The sequence below is a fragment of the Agrilus planipennis genome, unplaced genomic scaffold (genome assembly GCF_000699045.2).
Source record: "Agrilus planipennis isolate EAB-ADULT unplaced genomic scaffold, Apla_2.0 scaffold120, whole genome shotgun sequence".
Classification (NCBI taxonomy): Eukaryota; Metazoa; Arthropoda; class Insecta; order Coleoptera; family Buprestidae; genus Agrilus; species Agrilus planipennis.
In genome coordinates, this window is record NW_020438891.1 from 142,654 (window position 1) to 162,090 (window position 19,437).

Consider the following 19,437-nt stretch of genomic DNA (forward strand, 5'->3'; position numbering starts at 1 on the left):
CAATAGAAATACCTATAGGGAGTTATGAAGTAAAAGATATAAACGACTATATACAGGGCCAGTTGAAATTAATGAAAGAAAATGATACAGTATTGCGAATTCATGCAAATAACAACACGCTAAAATGTGAAATAAAGTGTACAAAAGATATTGATTTTTCAAAAGACGATTCAATCGGGCAATTGTTGGGATTTAATAAAAAAATTCTAATAAAGGATAGACATCATATTTCTGATTTTCCAATCAATATTATACCAGTAAATATAATTCGTGTTGAATGTAATCTTGTTACAAATGCCTATTATTATAGAAACCATTGCATATTGTAATTTTTAATTTTTCTAATGGTAAATTTAAAAACAATTTTTGATTGGGCTAATGCAAATGCAAGCTCAAGAAGTGTTGTGGAAGTCGAAAAACTTTTGAAAGCTGGCCACATAATAAAATGTGGAAAAAATGATGATAAAACAAGTGATACCGCTTGATACTTCCACTTCAACATCTCGCATTGATGGCGTTAAAGGTACTACTTCTGCTTGAACATGCCATAAATTTTCACCGTTTGATGAGTTATGATATAATTCTTCTGATACTAAATCTTTTTCCTGCTTCTCCATTAATTCTTCAATTTTTTTACGTCGATTAATTTTTCGAGTTTCGTGTCTATTATCTATTTTGACATTAGGTAAGTTATTAGACGGGACAGCATTCCTTTTCAGTTTTCTGCGTTTTACTGCAACATCTTTAAAAATTAACGCATAAATTTTAGCATCATATTGGAGTTATAAAGTGAGGTTAAGTATAGAAATACAACGTTTATGATTACTACTTACCCGGAAAAATGTAGTCATCTTTTTTAAAATGAAGTGAGCAAACTCTTGTACATGAACTGACATTTTTAATTTTTAAAACTCTTTTCCAAGCTTTAATTTGATCGATTTTCTCAAGATTACCAAATACATTTGTGATAGTTACGACCCGTTGCACCGTAGGAAAACTATGAAATATAATATATACGTCCTTATCTAATCGACTTGTACAACCTTTTACAGCACAAACGGTTCTTCTCTTTGATATTGCACGAAATGGAAATTTGGCTAGTTCCATATAATATATAAAATATTAATAATCCCCATTTGCAAAATAACACAGTACACAATAGCTGTTTATTACAATGCAATGTTTGGGCAGTTAAAATTTCTGCCACCAGGTGCCGTATCGTTTTCGTTTCGGAATTTCAAATTCTTTTCTAAACAGTGTGTTGGAGATCATAGAGATTTGTCTGTGTGTAATTTGGTGCAACTTAAAAGATAGGATGGGTTTCGATTGTCTTCAATTACTGTGTTAACTTAGTTCAGCTCGAGAGAGTTCAATATAAAGGTATAAGAATAGCCATAGGATATCGTAAATCCACTCCAACCAACATCTTGCTAGCTGAAGCTAAGGAAGTACCCTTGAGTATTAGATTTAAGTACTTATGCAAGAACTTTCTGACTAGAGTCAGTTCAAATGAACAACATCCTTTGAACGAAGTTATGGAGGATTAGGTGAATATTAGGGAACGCCGAGTTAGAGTTTTTCGAGCAGATAAACCGCCTGTACTAGGTTGTTTTGAGGAAATGGAGCCTACCAGTGATAAGCGTCCGGAGTATTGTAAGTATTCTTTCTCATCGATATTTTACAAAACGGACGTTCTTATTCTTGAAATGAGTAAAAACGACAATAAATATATGGATTGGTTTAATAGAATGTGTTGTAAATTGTCAAGTACCTCGCTTTCTATTTCATCGTCTCTCTCTACATCTTATCTATTTGTCCTTGTTTTCTCCTTTATTCATGACTTTTCTGTACTTTAGACTACTATTCGCCTATCTTTCCTTTTCCGGTTACTAATACTTTTGTGCTGTCTTTCTCTATCTCACCACCTTTTCACTCTTAAGTAGCGTGCCATCAGCACCATCAAAAGAGTACGAAGGTTGCTGTCAAGCCGCATGTTTCGTTCGTTCACCGTTTTATTCACCGTTCTTGTTTCACTTGTGTACGCCGATTGAAGGCATTGTATATATTGTATATGGTTCAATAGATATTACATAATTTACAGTGTTTTTCAATCAACAACAAAAACCTACAACCCTTTAATTAGGATTGTTAGGAAGTTTCATGGGATCATCACGCCGCCGACCCAGTTCACCAAATCGTATGCAACTTTTTTTGTTTGTCCTTTCCCTACGTATGTTTTTTGAGTTTAAATTTTCCTTATTGGTTGGGTCGTATTAAAACGTACTTTTTTACTTTCTGTTTTGTTCTAGGTGTCGCACAATGCAAAATAATGAAAGCTGATGAACTTCTACACACAGCTTCGGAACAATTTTTGGGGAAGTCCGTTAAAGAAATTAAGTCGACCATTTTACAAACGCTAGAGGGGCATCTCAGAGCCATCTTAGGTGAGTTTTCAATTTTTTAACTTAATTATGTTGTCCGTAACTATTTTCTCATCTTGATTGATTCCTTTCTATGTTATGTTAATAACCTGAAAGGTTTTAAACGAAAATTAACTTCTGAAGGAGCCAGAAGGTGGGTGAAACACATGTTTAGTTGAAAATAAATTTGTGTAAACTGTTCCTAGTTTTTTGAATTTCCATTATTTCTTGCGAGTTCTTCCGCCAAGACAGAACTGCAGAGCAACTAGAATCAAATTACTTAGGAAAGTGATGCGTGTTAAGCGGCTGTTGCTTATATTATGATGAGGAAGAAGTAGAAACTTCCTCTATTGCACATGCGCACTATATTCCTTATTCCCTCTTTAAAACTTTAAATATTTGATATTAAACAGGAATGTCGTGATAATTTTTATTGGAAACTAGCTTTTCCTCGCGGCTTCGCTCGCAGAAATTAATATTGTTTCTCCATAAAACCAAACTCCCAATTCACCCCTACAAAGATTTAATTTTATGTAATGTCGCCATTTTAGATTTCAAATACAAACGTAGCAACAACATTTCATCCTTAAAGGTTGATTTTTAAAAATTGTCAAAAAACGTATTTGCTTAATTTCAACAGTGAGTATTAAGAGCAACCTTCGAGTAAATCCTACGACAAATAAAATATACCCCATGGAAACGTTGCAACCTGTTTTAATTCGATTAATTATATTAAAGAGCATAAATACCAAGTTTGAATTAAAGTTAACCAGAGAGAGATCAGAGATTAAATGACAGGGCATTAAGACTAAGCTTCAAATAAATCTGACCACAAATAATATATGTCCTCTTCAAACATTGCAACTCATTATTAACCCTCTCCCCCCAACACAGAGGTTGAATTTTTTAATCAAGTTTCAAATAAATTGGACGAAAAAGAAAAATGTTTCATGTAATCTTTGCAAACCCCTTTCAGCTTCCTGCAGAGGTTGAATTTTTTAAAATGTGGAAATAGTTGTTTGATCGTACAATTATGTTAAAGGCCGGAACGTTATTTGAATAAATTCATAANCTCTCCCCCCAACACAGAGGTTGAATTTTTTAATCAAGTTTCAAATAAATTGGACGAAAAAGAAAAATGTTTCATGTAATCTTTGCAAACCCCTTTCAGCTTCCTGCAGAGGTTGAATTTTTTAAAATGTGGAAATAGTTGTTTGATCGTACAATTATGTTAAAGGCCGGAACGTTATTTGAATAAATTCATAAGCACTGTTAATATATATTCATTGCAGAAATATTTTTGTGGAAAATGTTTTAGTTTAATTAGTATAAGACCCAATTTTATAATCAGTTAATTTTATCCATACATGAAGTACGAGAGGGCGTTTTTAAGTTTAAGTAATTAATTGTTGGCAAAACGTTTTGTTGATGTTTCCGCATGGATATCAAACTATTTACGAGGGTGCGTTTTATATTCGCGGAATGGGGACTAAGAAGTGGAAATAAAAGTACGAATTTATTTTTCCTTGTCAATATATTCACCTGCTACCCTTATACATTTTTCCAATCTTTGAAATAACTTACGTATACCTTCAAAAAAAAATGTTTTGTCTATCTGAAAAATACGCCGAAACTGAATCCTTCACTTCTTCGTCGCTTGAAAATTTCTTCCCATGAAGACGTTTTTTCAAGTTTGGGAATAGGTAATAATCGCTGGGAGCTAGATTAGGACCGTAGGGTGGGTGAGCTAAAATTTCGAAGCCCACCACCTGCAGGGCAGCAATACGGCTCTTGTAAACAGGCGCGTTGTCGTGGAGAAGGGGGACACCTTTGGTAAATATTTTTCTTCTTTCTTCTTTGAATGCTTCATTTAACCGCTCTGTGATTGTAGCACACCTTTATCTTTATTATCGATCAACAGGATCCCTTCTGAGCTCCAGAAGACTATCGCCATGATTTTCCCAGCCGACTGTGACACCTTAAACTTCTTAGGTGGTGGTGTGACTTTTTATGCAACTGCATAGATTCCTGTTTGATCTCAGATTCATAATGATGAACCCAAATTTTGTCCCCAGTAACAATTCGAGTCAATACTCCATCTTTATCTTCACTACAGAGGTGCAAAAAACGCGCAAAAACACTCCACAGGCTGTTGTTTTTGAGCATTCTCTTCAGCCATCTTGCACTGACTTTGAAGGATTTTAAAAATAGTTGTATCTGATACTCCTACCATTTCTGCGAGCTGTTTCTTCTTAAGTCGGACATTTCCACTATTAATTTTTCGACTTTTTGAATGATTTCTGGAGTGTACACCTCGATCGGCCGGCCTGGCCGTAAGTCGCCTTCTAGTGAGTCCCTGCCCTGTTTAAAGAGGGTACTTATGCCACTTGTAAACCATAGTTTTACCTGGACAAGAGTTCCCGTAAACGGATGACATCTCTTCCAGTATGGTTTAAATTTAGTTTTCTTGCTTGATAAGGAACTTTATAACAGCGCAGTACTCGATTTTCTCCATATTTCACAATTTGTTCCCAGTTGACTTGTTTCCTCGACGATAGTTCAATGACTACTGACCTAATTACAAACTTTGGGTGTTTCATTCCCACCAGCCAGTAATGCTGGTGGGCGGGCAGTCCCTCCGGACTACGCCGGAAGGTAGGGCGGAAGGCCCTCTTCAGCCTGCTTTCAGGAATCGTGGAAATGAGTAGGTGATGGTTCGGGTAAGAAAGTTGAGACGGAAGAAATGGAGACAGAAGAGAATGAAAGATTATCTGTGGAATATTACTGCCTCAGCATTTTGCCTAAGTAATCCTAGAAAATCACAGAAAAATTTGGAATAAGGCAGACGGACCCGGAATCGAACCGGCGTCCTCCCGAATGCTAAGCAATGGTCTAAACCTCTAGGCCATGCCGCTCGACCTAATTACGATAAAACTTGGTATTTATACTAATAATGAGTTGCTTAATTCGTAATGACTCGATTACGTACCCTCTCTCTAATGACCTACCTACCCATTCCGTCAACTTAAAAACGCACCCTCGTAGCTAGTTTGATATCCATGCGGAAACATCAACAAAACTTTTTGCCAACAATTAATTACGCGTGAGTAAATTCGCGTTTGCCATGAACATGACACAAATAATGTGCTTATGTACACAGAGGTGTGTATATGTATAGGTAAATAATAATAATATCTATTAAAATGCCCCGGTGCATACGAATGGACCTATCATTATTTGGAAACACATAGTGGTGTGTGGTGTGGCATTAAAATTGGAGTAAGCGTCAAGGTTTTTCCGTAATCTAAAGTTCGTCGTTTGAGGCAAAATTTTTCGCGCAATGTCACAGGTTTTGATGGGGTCTTTCAGCGTGGCCCTTACCTTCGGACTGTTATTCACTGTCCTGGCGAGGTGAGACGGTATGCGATTTTGCATTTTAACCAAATATGTAAATGCTTGTTTATGAATCATAGAAATTTCAAGAATTTCACCGAAAAAGTACATTCATGCTTATATTCGATGTTTTGCAACAGTTTGTTACGTTTTGGTTTAATCTTGGTGGTCGAAACTTTTCATACTACAAGTGTTCAAATATTCGCTTATGATTTGATTTGAATTGTTCGATATTTGGATATTTCTAAATATTCAATAAATCAAAAATTATAATATGCAACATATACATATTTCATTTAATATCTGAAATCTTAATATACTTGCCATGATTTGAACACTTAATTTAAAGAAATTAGAACTTAAACAATGTTACATTAATTTGTATTCGAAAATAATCAGTTAATAATAAAAAATGATAAAAGATATTTAAATAACTAAAAATTTAATTTCAAATAGTTTTTTATTATTTGGTTTATAGATGTTTAAATACTCATTTGAATATTCAAATAATTCGGATGGAGATACAAGCAGAATACAGCGATAGGTATTATCCGAACGATTTTTTTTATCACTCAGTAAGCGTGTTATTGATCGTTTTTATTATTGTGTATTTATTTAATTATTCTCCAAAAAAATACCATTTTTAATGGAAAATACTACTAACCCGAAATATCTTCTTAAAAAGTTAGTTCGTAATTATTTATTTTTTTGTTTATTTTGATCAACAATTTTCTTTGAAAATGTCGCTTTATTACATATTGTTTATAGAACGGAATAAACACAGCTGAGTTAAAATAATATTTTTTATATGCAGTATTTTTGCCACTAGAGCATTCGATTAATATAATAGAGGTAGTTCAAAATCTCATGGACCTTGGCCTTGAGACAGAACTCTTCCCGTTCATTGACTTTTCTTTTTTAAATTTTCAAATTTCTACAATAGCGTTTAGGGGGCAAGCTCTCCTCAATTAAAATAAAGGCATCTGTGTAGCACTTCCGGTTATGAGAATACATACAGGGTGTTCCATTCGAAAACATGGGCTTAAATTGTTTTTAGTTAACCAAAACCGCCATTAAATAATTAACAAATTTTTGAATTTGGTAACAATTAGCATTTTAGAAATGAGAAGTATAACTAAGGGATTTCTACATTTCTATAAGAGGTTCTTAAAAATATTAACTGTCACTCTTAACAGATTAACTAAAGCTGCATCCCTTTCTGCATAGCAAGGGGCATACTTAACAGCCGAGTTAGTGAACAATATGAATGCGGTAAATCAACCTTTCATGTATGTGAAGGCTCATGAGATTTTCAACTACCTATAACAGAGATATTGACGGAAAACTAACTTCTCTATCCTTTGATCTCTTATATTCTTTGAATCGCACTCTAAATCACATGAAAATTGTCATATCATCTTTAAAACATTAAAACTGAAAGTCAATTCAGTAAAATTCCTTTTAAATATTAAAAAATCTTCAAAAAAAAAGAATTAAGAATTATAAAAATAAAGTAATAAATATGAGCTATTCTGTACTTCTCTGAAATTTGCGTTTAAAAAACAAATTAATGTATAATACCTAGGAAATTATATCGTAATTGCTGCAACTTAAGCTATTTTTAAAGCTGCTAGTAAGTAATGCCAGAAACGTTAATTGCACATTTGTCTAACTGATTATTTAACATGTTGTTTTTTATTATTAAATGTATGCATTCGTACACCTACATTAAATATCAAAGTGCCTTACACATGCTTTGATAGAACATCTTGGCACAGATTGTGGGTTCTAATTTTGACCTCATACAATAATTATCACTAGAGATTTCACAATTTAACTCTGTTTTAATAAGCAACAATATCATGTTGTGATCACATTGGATGATAGTTCAGGTGAACAAGGTCCGTACTAGAGATGGACCGGATTCGGGTACGCAGTTTTTGGATTCGGCACATTTTTGAGGATCCGGTCAGGTAGCAGGTAATGACACCAGGTGCAGAGAAAAAAAAAGAAAAAAAATTACCAGCGATAATAATTTAATAGGTATAACAATAAGTTTACCTAATAAAAATTGGTATAAATATTGTATTGGTTTGTCCTAAAACGTATTACTTATTGTCACCTTGCAGACTTTTAGTGTTTATGAATATTATAAGCTCGTTTCAACGGTTTCAATTCAACCCTCTAGTTGAAAATCCGTTTTACCAAGAATTAAAATTTCATTGGTTTGATTTTTAACTACTTTTTGTGTGGTTTAGGACGTTAGTAGTTTTCGATTTATCAATTCGTTAGAAGTTTTGAAATTTGAAGTACTGGTGGGGTTTTAAGAATATGAAAGATATCGTGAAACCTGGTGTTCTTTCGAAAGAACTATTAGGGGAAGATCAAGTTGGGTTTAGATGAAATAGAGGAACGCGGGAGGTCATTCTTGCTTTACGGATAACAATAGAGAAAACGATAGTAAAAGGAAAAAGTGCGTACATAGGATTTGTAGATTTAGAAAAAACCTTTGACAATGTTAAATGGGACAACATGTTAAATGTACTTAGAAATGTAGAGATGAATTACAGAGATAGAAGAGTGATACTTAGTTTGTATAAAAAGTAACAGGCAGTTATAGGGCTAGAGCAGCAACGTAGAGAAGTAAATATTAGGAAGGCAGTCAGACAGGGATGCACACTGTCACCGCTACTTTTTAATCTATCCATCGAAGACTCAATCAACATAATTAAAAATAGTATAGCTGTAGGGATAGATATACAGGGGCAAAAGATTGGTATGCTTAGGTTTGCAGATGATGTAGCAGTATTAGCATCCAGCAAGGACGAGTTAGAGATAGCTTTAAATAAAATGGAAGCGGTATTGACAAAATAGTACTCTATAAAAATAAATAAATGTAAAATAAAAATAAAAATATTGGTATGCAAGGGAAGAAAAAGTAGGAAAACAGCGAATGAATGATTAGAAGAAGTGACTGATATTAGGTATCTAGGAAGTCAGATAAGTCAGGACGGAAGGAGTAGTAGGGATATAAAGCAGAGGATAGCACAGGGTAGTGTCACCTTTAATAAAAATAAGTCACTTCTATGCTCGCGAACGATTAATTTAGAAATTCGAAAAAGATTGTTGAAGGTGTATGTTTGGAACGCGGCCCTATACGGGTGCGAAACAAGGACGGTGGGCGCTGCGGAAAAGAAAACGTTACAAGCGTTTGAAATGTGGTGTTACCTGCGAATGATGAGGATATCGTTGAAAGAAAAGGTTAGAAATGAAGAGGTATTAGAAAAAATAGGAGAACAGAGGAGTCTGTGGAAGTCAATAAGTAATAGGCGAGATAGGTTAGTATGACACCTTCTCAGACATGAAGGTCTAATCAAAGACATATTAGAGGTAGAAACAGGAGTTAGTTATACTTATCTCTAACGGTTTATAAAAGCATTATAAAAAAAATCATAAAAGCGTGTATTATGACTTTTTTCATTGCTGCATCGTGGCATTCTATATACAATGTGGTAATTAGGTTTGCACGGCTGTCGTAGTAAGAATCTATATTAGAGAGAGAAAGAGAGAGAGGAAATCAGAATAATAAATATAATAAACAAATTAGCAAATATTGTCAATATCGTTGATAAATTCACAACATTTTAAAAGTTGTGAAATAACCAAAACGTTTTACAGGCTTGTCATTATTATCAGTTGCATTCATATAGATATAATTAATCTATAATTAGCATGATGATAACAAGAAAATTCTAGACTTTCCATGCTGTTAGTATTTTTTTATCATCAAAAAAGAGTAAGGAACTGTTATTATGAAGCAACATCGAACGTAACATGAGTACAATCGTCCTCATCCTTGAAACAACATTTTCCTTATTAATCACAGCCAATATAAAATCCACAAGGCAGCATGATTATCGTACAGTATTCAGAAATTTTGAACGGTAAAAGTTAGTAGCTAACGAAAAATAAAAGATTTATTTTCTGACGTAGTACAAAATACGAACCTTAACCATTTTAATTCATAATTATGTGCGTCAGTTTTATCAATTATAAACCTTTCAAGGAAACTGAAGATCACGCGTTATTCACTATTTAAGAATTTCTTTGGATCCAGTTAAACCACAGCAGCCAGCCTTCTAATACAATATAAATTCAGTCGGTGTTCTTCCATTTGAAACAGTTGAAGTGCGTTAGTAATAGGTGCTGTTTTTTGTTGTATGGCGTTATTGTGCAATAGAAAGTGTTAGCCCATTCGAACTTTTTTTACCGGAAAATAGTGGACGAATTTTAAGAAAAGTTCCTTTCTCTATAAAAGTTGGATTTTGGTTATTACCTAATTCGGTAACGTGAAATGTCAGGTGTGTTGATGGGCTCTGCCAGCTTAGCATTGACTGTGGGATTCACCGTTACTGTTATTAAAAGGTACGAATCCTTTTTTTTTTTGTTCAAAATATGTTTACTTCAAAGTTACAAAAGAAATCTTGTCTGTATCATGAAATATGATTGCTTTGTAAATTTATATATAGTCAAGGTGATTAATCTAGATATTATTTATAATAATTAAAGTATTATGGATAATATCATTAATATCTACCCATTTTGGACAAAGTGGATAATGGGGCAGTATTAATCACATTATATTATCCAGCTACTTATATGGCATAACGTCTTGTAAGGCTTGGATAAAATATATCATCATCATAAGGTCGTCAGTCCTAAGACTGGTTGGACACGTACCTCCACTCTTTCCTATCCTGAGCTAATCTTCGCATTTCCCTAAAACTGGGACAACTCATATCCTTAACTATTTGCGAACAGTAATCTAATCTAGGTCTACCTTTACCCTTCCTAACTTCCGTATCTGCCTCCAATATGTCTCTGACTAGACCTTTAACAATCTTTTTCAAATTTCTAAATTAATTGTTCGCGATATAGAAGTGACTTGGTGTTATTAAAGGCGACTTGACCCTGTGCTGTCTTCTGCTTTATATCTACTACTCCTTCCGTCCTGACTTATCTGACTTCCTAGATACCTAAAATCAGCCACTTCTTCTAATCATTCGTCTCCTATCTTTATATTCGCTCTTTCCCTTCTTTTCTTCCCTTGCATACCAGTATTTTTCTTTTACTTTTATTTATTTTCATACAATACTGTTTTATCAATACCGTTTTTTATTTTTAAAGCTATCTTTAACTCCTTCTTGCTAGATGCTAATACTGCTATATCATCTGAAAATCTAAGCATACTCATCTTTTGCCGCTGTATATCTATCCCTACAGTTGTACTATCTTTAATGATATTGATCACTTCTTCGATGTCCTCAATACTTGGTCTGTCAAAACTACTGATAAAATCGGTCACAACTGTTTTTTACTAAGGTACACGACAACAACAGCACACTTTGTGAAAACGTTATAATTTTTACCGGAATTTAGCCCTTTTGTCTACCTATGACAAATCCAATGGATGCCTTAAAAGGAAGTGTTTAACTTCATTTTGTCTAAATCGTGAAACGCATTTACGAGCCGCCACTGCTAAAAGAAGGATCAGTGTAATGTATAAAAGATAACACCTCTGCTTTTGTGGTTAAAAGATATCACCGGTTGGACTTTCCATACTGTTTCCTTGATTTATTTTGTAGCATCTCGTGAGGGAATTCCGTTGTAGAGTACATGGATTATCCACTACGTGTTTGTACGTCATGTATGAAAATTTTAAAAACTTTGCTGAAAGAAAACACGTCAGTTTGTGATACCTAAATTCAGAAAACGTATTTCAAAACTTTTTTAATGATAATGAACTTGTTATAGTGCAAGTTTAGTAAGCAGAGGTCGAAGACATTTCTAAATCGTTATCCTTGATAAATGTTAAACGATTTATTTATGAAGGAGCAATAAAATCACCTATTTACAGCATACTTGCTTGTGTAATTGCTGTGTATTAATATTTCACATCTTTTATAAATGAATACTGTTCATGTGTAATACAAAAAAAATATCAGTTGATAAAATCAAGTTTTGTTTACCTTTGGTGTCATCCCTAGATTACATGGCCTATTTTAAATTCGAAAATTTACTCACTGGAATGCATCAGTAGTTTTGATACCTCAAACCTTAAAAGGACTACTACAAATTTTTATATTTTTGTATTATTTGTATTTTTATGATTCTTTGGACCGAAGATCTCTCCATAATTGCCCTTAAAAATCGACTTTTCGCCGTTTATGTTGATTATTGTAGATGCATACACGTAAATAAAATTGACGTATGTGTAATACCGAAAATTACATTGTTTTAAGCTCGTGCAGGGGGAAATTCCAAAACATGCAGGACAAAAGGTTAGAAATCGTATGTTTAAGCTAGTTAGTCACATTTACCAGACGGGGAAAGAGTCCCAGAGGATTATTATAAACGGAACGTTATAGTAACCATACCTAAAAAGAGAGGCGCGGATATGTGCGAGACATTTAGAACAATTAACTTCCCATGCGTCAAAAATGTTAACTATAATTGTACAGAGGAGGATGGAAAAAAGGGCGGAAGAACTATTAGGGGAATATAAATTTGGGTTTAGAAGAAATAGAGGAACGCGGGAGGCCATTCTTGCTTTACGGGTAACAATAGAGAAAACGATAGTAAAAGGAAAAAGTGCGTACATAGGATTTGTAGATTTAGAAAAACGTTTGACAAAGTTAGATGGGATAAGATGTTAAATATACTTTAAAATGTAGGGATGAGTTCCAGAGATAGAAGAGTGATACTTAGTTTGTATAAAGAGCAACAGGCAATTGGGGCTGCAACGTAGAGAAGTAAATATTAGAAAGGCAGTCAGACAGGGATGCACACTGTCACCGCTACTTTTTAAGACGCGATCAACATCATTAAAGACAGTACAACTGTAGGGATAGATACAGGGGCAAAAAATTAGTTTGCTTAGATTTGCAGATGATATAGCAGTATTAGCATCTAGCAAGGAAGAGTTAGAGATAGCATTAAATAAAATGGAAGCAGTGTTGAGAAAACAGTACTGTATGGAAATAAATAAAAGTAAAACAAAAATAGTGGTATGCAAGAGAAAAAAAATTAGGGCAAGGGCGAATATAAAGATAGGAGACGAAAATTTATAAGAAGGAACATATTTCCACAGGATTTCACTGGCATATATAATCTATTTTGAGAGGATTTCACTGACATAAAGGACAGGTTATTAAGGGTAATCTAGGCTACTTATTGTATGTCTGTTTGTCTGTCTGTCCGCCTCACTATTTCACTATCTGTATCGTCTGATCCTCGAAATGACTGAATCCATTTTGATTAGATTTCACTGATAGAAAGACCAGATTATTAGATAAGAGTAATTTGTGCTACTTTTTGTATGTCTGTTTGTCTGTATAATCCGTCCTACTGTTTCGCTGTCTGTATTGCCTAACCCTCGAAGCAACTAAACCGATTTCGATGGGACTTGATGGAGAGGTGATCAGAAGTGATTTAATTTAATTGTAAATTGCTTATAATAGTTGTTGTTGTTATAAATATTTAGAAATAGCTTTACGTGAACAAAGTCGCGACTAAAAATTAGTCCCTGATATATTTAGTATTTCTCCAGTCATATTAGCTATAGGAATAGTAATTAAACTGTATTTTCGTTAGATTATTCTGTAAAACATTTTTCACAAAAGAATAAATGGTAAAGGTCTAGATGATGGCCCCCACATCCTTCGGGTGGGGATGGGATGGGTAGGATCAAAGGAGGAGGTCTCCCCCACCACGGTACCAAAAAAGATTTATATAGTCATTCTTAAACAATATTCAAAGGTAAAACTAATAGAAAAATACATAAAAATATTGAGAAAGTTATATAAAACATTATTTAAATATCTTTATCAATAGGGTAGGTTAGGTTAGGTTAGGTTAGGTTAGGTTATCGGGTGATCACCCTCTTTCGATCCCCCACCTGTACCCGCTTGAAAATATTTTTTTTATTGAATTTTATTTGAATTATAGTGTATGAAAATTGTCAAAATAATCAACTTTCAACCCCCATAACTTTTTATGGGGGTGAGACCGCCGCAAATTTTTCATGGGGTTTTACTCAGGTGACCACCCTCTTTGGATCCCCTCTACCCTCTTTCGATCCCCCCTCCCCGAAGGGGGTGGGGGCCATCATCTAGACATTTGCCGAATAAATTTAAAATGAAACACATGGTTTTTTGTTTCACAAATTTTATTAAAAATTAATTTAAACCAACAATGGATATATCTTTCAAAGTTGCAAACGTACGTGTATGTACATCATTGTTTTATTATCTTTTTAATAAAATAGCGAGATATTGTTTAATATGAGTAGGTATTCGATATACTAGATAATGTAGGCACATTTGGACGTAATTCGTCGTTAGTGGTTGTATTATCTGTTGTCAGATCAATAATCTTGTGTATCTAAAAGACGTAATTATATCTCGCAGTTTTTATTGGATACGTAATTAATAAAGAATCCATCTCTCGCGTACTTATCCAACCTATATTTATTTATAGGTGAAATAAATGCCAGAACAGTAGTGGTTCGGCGAAAAAAGTACATAATCGCAGTAGGTACCGGGTACAGTCCTTATCCTTGAAATAAAATCTTCCTTATCGTCGCATTTAATGCAGTTGAATTTAAACATTACAACGTTCGCACACTCTATCAGACGGTTTGTCAATAAAATTATTTCGTTTTTCTAAATATTGTTTTGAGTTAATAATCACTATTGTTCGTCTAAAAAAATGCGGGAAAACGTGGTGAACGAGTTAATCGTAAGATTAACAATGTAAGCCAATTATCCTCCTAAGGACGCATGACCTAACACACGGTTATAAAGTTTCATTGTGTTAGTTAAATTAGTACCTAGCAGTGATAAACAACGGTAGAAGTGAATTTAATTCTTTTTTTGTGACAAGTGCCAAAGAAAGTTTTTATTGACATAAATTGTTCGTTCAAGAGAAAAATTAATACGTATTTTCGGAATCAAAAGGAATAAGATAATTACTTTTTACACGGTTAATTAATTAACAGTTGTTTATTAAATTTAATGTCTTATTTTAAATTCAAATAAAAATGTAATTTAGTTGTCGTTAGTGAACTAGTTTTCGCGTGGAACTACGGTGAAAAGAAATTGTGAAAATTAAATAAAATTCGAATCTATTTAAAGCTCTGTGTTTCGTGTTCCTCTAGCTGATTTTGCCTAACAATGGGGATGGTATATATGGGTGCATTCAAAGTGGCTTTAACTCTAGGATTAACCTATACAGTCGTAACTAAGTATGATACGTAAAATACCATGACTTTTCTTACCTTTTTCATTTCATTTCACGCCTCATTAATTTTATTGGTTTCATTAGTTATATATTTATTTTTATAAGAATAGGAAGGTTTTTTGCAAATTAGATGCCTCTGTTTCTTCGTAATTCCGTATTGCACTTTACTGCATCGAGGAACTAACCATTGTCAGATGAATTTCCTTCTATTCCCTAATTCTTTTACCAAAATTCAGTTATATTTCTCCAGATACTCCAAAGACCAAAAATAATTTGAAGAATTAATTTGGCTCAAAAAGAAAGACTTTTTTTATTCTTTAGTAGGAATAAATCGGTTTAGATCCAATGCGAATTCGGCACTTTTTTTAAGATTCGGCCGGATTCACAATAATGATGCGGTACACGACAGTGCCGGGTAATTCTATCAGAGGAAAAAGAAAAAATAAACACCAGTAATGATGGTGCATCTCTATTCTTTAGTTATTCACATTTCATATTTTCTAGGTACAAGTAACCTTTAAAGAACAATTCATGTGGCACAGAAATTAAATTGTATTATAAATCAAATGAAAATCCCTTTTTTTTCTAAGGTGATTTTAAATCAGAGATGTGATTTATTTGAAATACTTGCATTTAAAAAAATACCCATTTTTGTCTTGCATTTAAATACTTTTTTGAGAAAAGCACTTTGCATTTTATTTATGCAAAACGATCAAACATTATATAAAGTGATAAATGAAAGTTGCTCACATTGACCTTTGAAGGTATTAGAAGCTTAAAAAGGGCACAAAGAGATATTCCATGAATGCCCTCTAATTCTTTAACTGAAGAGAGCCCAAACAATTCTACACTCCATGGAAATGGATTATCTAAAATATTGGATCGATATTGTATTCCGAGTTCAATGTCATGCTCTATGGAATTTTGAAGTTTTAAATTGATATCAGCACCTTCCAAATAGCCACCAAATTGTATCTTTAGCAAGGAACTTCGAAATGTTATAAATTACGACAAAACAATGTCGAATTAATAAAACTGAAAAGTACAAGATATTGTGGTGTGCTAGTAAATGCGTATAATCCAAAACGATTCGAAAAACTTGTTAGATGAACCCAAAGCTTATTTCTTTCTCTTATTACAATGTGTAAGAGATCAGAAACAAAATGGTGTTGTAAATATTTTGATATAAAATGATTGATGTTGATTTTAAATCAATAAAATTATTTGCAACTTTATTTTGGCTTTGATCTTTCACGGTAAACAAACTATTTTGTCGGCAGTGACTTTTTTCCAATTAAAACGGATGACAAAGGTAAATAAGGAAGCATATATGAAAGAATTATTTGTTGCTGAACTGAAGAAACTATAACATAAAGACAAGACAAGAAAGACTATATCACAATCACTTCAAATAGAAAAATTATGAATTATCCTCAATCTTCACAGCTGGTGATATAGTGTAAACACCACTATTAGTCTAGAAAAACCCCAATATTAGAAAATGAGCAAATGCCTGCAAGGTTTTCTTAAAAAATATTTTATACTTAAGTAAGTGCAGAAAATTAAATAGGTACCACAAAAAAGTATTTATTTGAAAAATGTATTTTGAAAATACGTATTTTGCATTTAGCATTTGAAATACAAAGGGGAAATCTATTTTGTACTTTACATTTGAAATAACAAATCAAAAAAGTATTTGCGTTTTGTATTTAAAAATCATCTTGCACATCTCTATTCTAAATTCCTTAGGCCTAGATCTCTAGGTTTGGTAATGCTGGCTAACTTTAGAACCAAAGGTGTTAGTAAACATCTCTCTCCATCTGATGAATATATACAAAAGGAGTCATTTTAGATAGCTTCGGAAGCTAACCCTTTAGTAGAAACCAACAGTTCTTAAACTGGCATTTCGAAATATTGTGAGCCGATTGCGCCTTAAGAATGTATATGTTAGATGCTTGTCAATTTTAGACTACAAGCGCATGCTAAAAATCCATGGGGTGAAATTACTCACCACAAATTGTATATAAAATTGTGGTACCATACTCGCCCCTTCGATTTTTAGCATGGGCTTCTAGTCTATTTCTTTTTTTACAAAATACCCTGACCAAAACCTATAATTAATATTTATCAAAAAGCGTAAAAAACTTCGTTTCTATTTTTTAAGTTTCAGCTCAACAAATTTCAGTAATTCTTAAATTGAAATAATCTGCCTATTCTATTCTTTGTGCTACAAATTAAATTGAAGGCAAAAATAATTTGTTAGGGTGATGTATTTTTTTCTTTAATTTACTCATTCAATTACTGCATCGTTTGTTACGTTTCCGCCTTGGCGTAGAATAATTTCAATGTCATAGTAATTTGATTTCTTTGATTACTCCGCAGAATTGTACAGAATAAAATTGTTATCATCATATAAACGGCAACAATAAATAAAATAGCAACTATTACGTATTGCATTACTATTAAATATTACTCAAGCAGGTAGTAGCTATTTAAAAAAGTATTTTTTTTCCTGATTTGTACATAATGCAATAAACTGTATATACATTAAATTAATCGTAAACATACTTAAATTCATTACTGTTTTACAGACGTCAAAAGGCTTATCGTTATCAGAGATAATAAGATAATTATGAGTTATTTCAACATCTTGTGTTACATAATCAGTTACAGTTATTAGAATGATCATTTAAAAATATTCTGGTATAATTTGAAATTAAATTAAACAAATTAAAGCTTCTCCAAACTGTATTTCGAAAATTGAAAGATGTAAATTTAGATTTAATAGAATTTTTCGTGATACTGGAATTCGTTGATTTTTTTTAGTTGAATAATTTTGGAAAGATTATTAGTACATTTATCCTTAATTTCAAGGAATGAGTAATTAACAAATAAACTAATATTATTTTGAAAATATTTAAAAAGCCAAAATTTAGAGTTTCCTTTTAAAATAACTAAAAGTAACAAGTCAACAGTTATAATGTTAGCGAAATTAAAAAAAAAGAAACATTGTCACTGAAGCATAAACGTTAAAAAATTAGGAATATTGTCAATATGACCCTATACAAACTACAATTAACAATAAAAATCTTGAAAATATCTGAATAAATTATCATCAAACGTAGTTAAGAACTTCTTGCAAGTACAGTCTTTCCAACACTAAAAACCGCATTAAAATTGATTTGTTCGTTCTGGGGTCAGGAGCTATAATGCTACAAAAAGGGAGTAGGTGTATCAGAAATCATATGGACCACAAAGGGAAATTTTGTCATGATAAGGTGTAAAATTGTATTATTTTTTATAAAACTTAATAGCAGCATTTTAATAAAACTAAATACCTATGTAAGGATTAAAGTTACCTTAATCCATCATTATTCTTAAAACTTCATAAAAATTAACGAAAAAGAAATAATTAGTATATAATCTATATCTTACTTGAGTTCAATAGTTCAATCTACATTTTAGTTGAGTTCATTAGTAGGATTGCCATCAATCGACGTCACAAATTACTAACGCCAATTTAGCTTCATCAAAAAAGTGCTAATGGCGTCATAACCATTGTATTTATAAATACAAGCAGGCCCGTAAATACAGCAATATAGGGAATGTCGTTTAACCATAACATTTAATAGTTTGACAGTGACAAGAAAAAGAAGAAGGTAGTATTAGTAATTAGGAAAGATTATCGTCTAATAGGATAGTTATTAATAGGGTTTATTTGTCTAATAAGATACTGTGAAATATGGTTTAGTGGCATATGTTATTTAATGATAACAATTATAAATAGCAGATTATCTACTTATATTCTACAACTTTGTATGTTGTTCATAAATCTTAAAATGGCGGGTATTTTGTTGTGTTTGGAATGTGTAAATAGGTAAGAAGTTCTATAAAAACGTACATTTTCAAATTCAAATACCCGTTTTCTTTATTTTACCTGCATAATTTTTTTTTCAGGAACTCTTACAGTCGAAGAAGTGTACCGAGATCGAGACCAATTTGCTGCACTTGTAAGGGAAGTTGCGGCTCCCGATGTAGGCAGAATGGGCATTGAAATTTTATCGTTTACCATCAAAGATGTATTCGACAATGTTGAATACCTGTCATCCCTTGGGAAAGCACAAACAGCCATGGTTAAAAGGGATGCAGATGCAGGTGTTGCAGAAGCCAATAGAGACGCAGGAATAAGGGTGAGTTTTTGTTTTTATTGTTCGAATAAGTAGTTTTCGTTAAGCACTACTTTATTCTGTTAATCAAGAGGAATACTTATAGTGTAGTGTCAGTTGAAATAATACCATATTAGGAGAGTGCAAATTGCAGATAT

The 19,437-nt window shown here is 32.8% G+C and overlaps 1 protein-coding gene across 8 annotated transcripts in view; it reads left to right on the forward strand.

Annotated features, from left to right (window-relative positions):
- The window catches only part of LOC108737944 (flotillin-2), a 100,986-nt gene that overhangs the window by 72,867 nt on the left and 8,682 nt on the right, over positions 1-19,437 (forward strand). For 3 of the 8 annotated variants that reach the window (XM_025981873.1, XM_025981874.1, XM_025981872.1), the window contains exons 3-4: positions 2,310-2,444; positions 19,071-19,303. In XM_025981873.1, coding sequence (XP_025837658.1) covers positions 2,310-2,444; positions 19,071-19,303 — 368 coding nt within the window. Of the gene's footprint in view, positions 1-2,309; positions 2,445-5,652; positions 5,840-9,641; positions 10,239-14,370; positions 15,118-18,778; positions 18,991-19,070; positions 19,304-19,437 lie in introns of those variants that run through there. The other 5 variants (XM_018471141.2, XM_018471140.2, XM_018471139.2 and 2 more) reach the window with 5 other exon arrangements.